Source organism: Aegilops tauschii, chromosome 2 (assembly GCF_002575655.3).
Source record: "Aegilops tauschii subsp. strangulata cultivar AL8/78 chromosome 2, Aet v6.0, whole genome shotgun sequence".
Lineage (NCBI taxonomy): Eukaryota > Viridiplantae > Streptophyta > Magnoliopsida > Poales > Poaceae > Aegilops > Aegilops tauschii.
Genome location: NC_053036.3, coordinates 578,683,939 through 578,687,449, shown reverse-complemented (window position 1 = coordinate 578,687,449; position 3,511 = coordinate 578,683,939). Strand labels below are relative to the sequence as shown.

Genomic DNA, 3,511 nt, shown 5'->3' with positions numbered 1-3,511 from the left:
AACGTGGCCGATCTGTGCAAAGATCGGCCGGCCGACAGCGCGTTCCAAGAGAATAACAGTAACCATAATCAACGTCAGGATCATACTGTACACTGGTGCCAGTAAACAGTGTAATCCTCGATTAAGAGTTTAAGACATTATTATTGCAGAATAAACAATAGACGGGAAGATTCCTTCCTGCAGAGGCATTTTTCAACTGACGCCCGCTCTCGCTGCCTTCATGTGCTTGTCTTCATATCCACTCGTTTCCTTGCGGTTGAGGCTGCCGAGCTGCTATATATAGGGGCAAGACGGCCCATATGGAGCATACTAATTCCAGCCAGGCCACACGAAACCCACAACGTAGCAGACACTGCCGCTAGCTGCTCGCAGTCCATAAGCCATGGAGAATACAGCACCACACCCTTCATGCATCGGCCCACCAGCATCCATGCCGGCCGGCGAGAGCAGCTGGGGGATGCACTTTGCAGACTTCGCGGCGTCGTCAGCGCACGGCAACCAGGACGACATGGGTCGTCAGGGAGGAACGATATCTGACAGTAGCTTCTCCTATGACTACTCCTACTCCTTTGCCTCCCTGTGCGACGGCTCCCGCTCGGCCTCCTTCATCACATCCGACCTGATGGACGATCAGGAGGAGGAGGAGGACGATGATTCTTTGCAGGACACTGCTTCTTCTTCCGCGGCCGGCCCTAAGGTTAGAAAGAATGAACTTTCTCTAGTTTCTTTTTTTCGAGGAAAGGAGCTTGCATCTCTCCCGATTTTATTTCTGAAATTTATGAAGAGTTTGCAATCGTATCATGCCCCCTGCGACATCTAGGCCATGGGTTTTGGACCGTAGCACAGTAGCTGACAAAAGCCATAACAAACACAAAATACCACAAGACCAAAGTATCAGACCACGTCACACAGGAGGGGAGACTACATCTAAAATGAGAGCTGAAATGAAAAGTATATAGCACTGGGTTCTCAAAGGAGAGTGGATTTTCTACTCTCGGGTGTACCACACCCGAGTTTACAAAAACCCAAAAAATCAACATCAAACGTGGTCCAAAAATTCTGAAATTTTGCGACATGAAACATGATCAAATGTTTTAGGTTGATGCAAAATTTCATCAAAAACTAACATTCGAACAGCTCTTGACAAAAAAAATCATGTACTAAAAATGCAGGAAACATTGACCAGTGATTTTGTTATTTTTGGTGAGAGCTCCTCGAATGTTATTTGTTGATGAAATTTTGCAAACATCTAAACCATTTATTGATGTTTGAGGTAAAAAAAATCAGAATTTTTTGATCCCGTTTGAAAGGTGTTTCGTCAGTTTTTTGAAAATTCGGGTGTAGTACACTCGAGTGTAGCCACACCTTTCCGTTCTGAAAAACCTACAACAGACAGACCCAACACAATTTCCCTACAAGATGACCATGGTCAGCTACTAAGTTTCATTCTCCTTTTCTCGGAATTTTGTTATGAGGAGAAGAGCCCCCCACCCCACCCTATTCTGCACGCAGGTGTGGCGGCACGCACCCCACGGCTCGTGCTTCTGCTTTGGTCTTTCGAATTTGAATCTATTATTTATTTTAAACGAAAAGTTAAATTTATATTCTGTTTGCATACTCAGGTTCCTTGTGAGTTTGTGATAGGGGCTTTGAAAAAACATACGTTTTAACAGCTTTTTGAAACTTCACTAAGTTTCACCTACTAAATAGTACAAACGAGTGATAAATTCACTAAGTTTTAGAAACAAAAACTTGAAACCATGTGGGGAATCAAACGAGTTTGCCAATTGCGAGGCAATCATGTTGCGGAGTGCGGCTGGGCAAATGCATACCCCCGCACCTACGTGGCCTTATGAATTTCAAGGATTACCTTAGTGGTCATCAGAACTAGAAGTCTTCTTCTGCCTAACTACATTTATTTTAAGTTTTGTTCGCTGAAATTAGCTAAAAATATATTTAGTGAAAAATAACAAAGTCTAAGCTCATAGGGATAAACATTCATAAAACAATGAATCTTAAGGGCATTCCTCATAGTCTAAATCGCAGAAGCTACACCAACATATACTAAATTTATGGATCTCAAACTAAATTTATTGCACCAGTTAGGAAGCTTATAAAAAACTAGCAGTAACTGAAAGCATTTCAAACTACATTCACGGTATAATTTGTCACCCACAACCAAAAAACATATGGTCAACATTTTCATTTGCATAACAAAATAAACACCTAGCATTACCTACCCAATGTTTTTGCAAGCAAGAAGATTATCTAGAACCATACATGAATTGAGCTAAGCTGAAAAAAATACTATTTCAAAAACTAATCAAGTCCCTTGTGAAGCAGCACGTTTCTAGCTAATATATATTGGGCATGTACAATGGTGCTATCTTAGTAGTGCCACATAGGATAATTGCTGAGGTGGAAGAGAGAGAAACCATAAGAAAAGATTTGCCTTTTCTTAATTAAGAGATGATCTCTTAGCAACAATTGTCTCACCACATATTTAGAGATATCTAGTTATTGAAGACAAGATTAAGAGTAACCCATTGTACATCAATTTTTATTATCTTATCTAGATTATGTGGCAGACATAAGATAAGACAGCCTTATCAACCATTGTACATGCCCACAAAAGCACTTGCCCAGTTTTGAGTACATTGTATTGTATCAGAATCTGGACTTGTCCTCTTCCACAGACAAGGTCACATTCTCACACATATAAGATAACTGATACAAAGGAGAACAATGTCACCATGTAAGCTCTCTACGAAAATTTAGGCAGGTCCAATCTTCAGTTAAAACTCTATAACTGGAAATATTCTTGTTATTGCTTATAGTATTTCACTGTTTCTTATAACATAGTTATGACTTGTTGTACAGGCTGCCAACATCAACGTTGTTTACATGAAGTCAATGATAACCATGGATACAAAAGAGATGAACACCCCACAACTTGTATGTTTGTGAACTATCAATATCATCTCTTCCTTGCTTGCCTCAGACATTATTTATGTGTTATACATGTATATTTCCCATAAAATCGTGTGTTCTTCAAATATTGTAGGCCAACTATTTTCTTGGTGCACGTTCAAGGCAGCAGGCCACTGGTGCGCTTCAAGAATCGATCATTGGTGCAGATAACAACGAGAAACAATTGACTGAGTGTAACGATCTGAGGAAGAAAGGGCTTTGCCTGGTCCCTTTCTCCTTGTTGATAGACTACCTAGGATGATTACCATTCATGTACTGCAAGAACTCAATTTACAATTTATACATAATGATAGTTCATGCATCACCCACTGGTGGATTTATGTCACCTGAGAACACTACTTCCACCATGACGTGAGCTCATGGTGGACGAGCCAACTAAGCTTGACCCAGCTCGATGGCTTTCAGCCCACACAGGCAGGCCGAGGCCTAGGAATGCGTCATCAACCCTCCTTGATCGCCGGGGCGCCAATCATACAGGCACCATGTAAAAAAACGTTCTTTTTTTGGGGGTAAATTATTG

At 41.2% G+C, this 3,511-nt stretch overlaps 1 protein-coding gene across 1 annotated transcript; it reads left to right on the top strand.

Moving 5' to 3' along the window:
- The first annotated feature begins 260 nt into the window (after window positions 1-260).
- LOC123497399 (uncharacterized) lies at window positions 261-3,254 on the top strand. Its single transcript, XM_045233811.2, has 3 exons — window positions 261-697; window positions 2,881-2,955; window positions 3,065-3,254. Exons 1-3 carry the CDS (start codon window positions 383-385, stop codon window positions 3,230-3,232), a joined length of 558 nt encoding a protein of 185 aa, XP_045089746.1. The 5' UTR covers window positions 261-382; the 3' UTR covers window positions 3,233-3,254.
- Window positions 3,255-3,511: the final 257 nt, after the last annotated feature.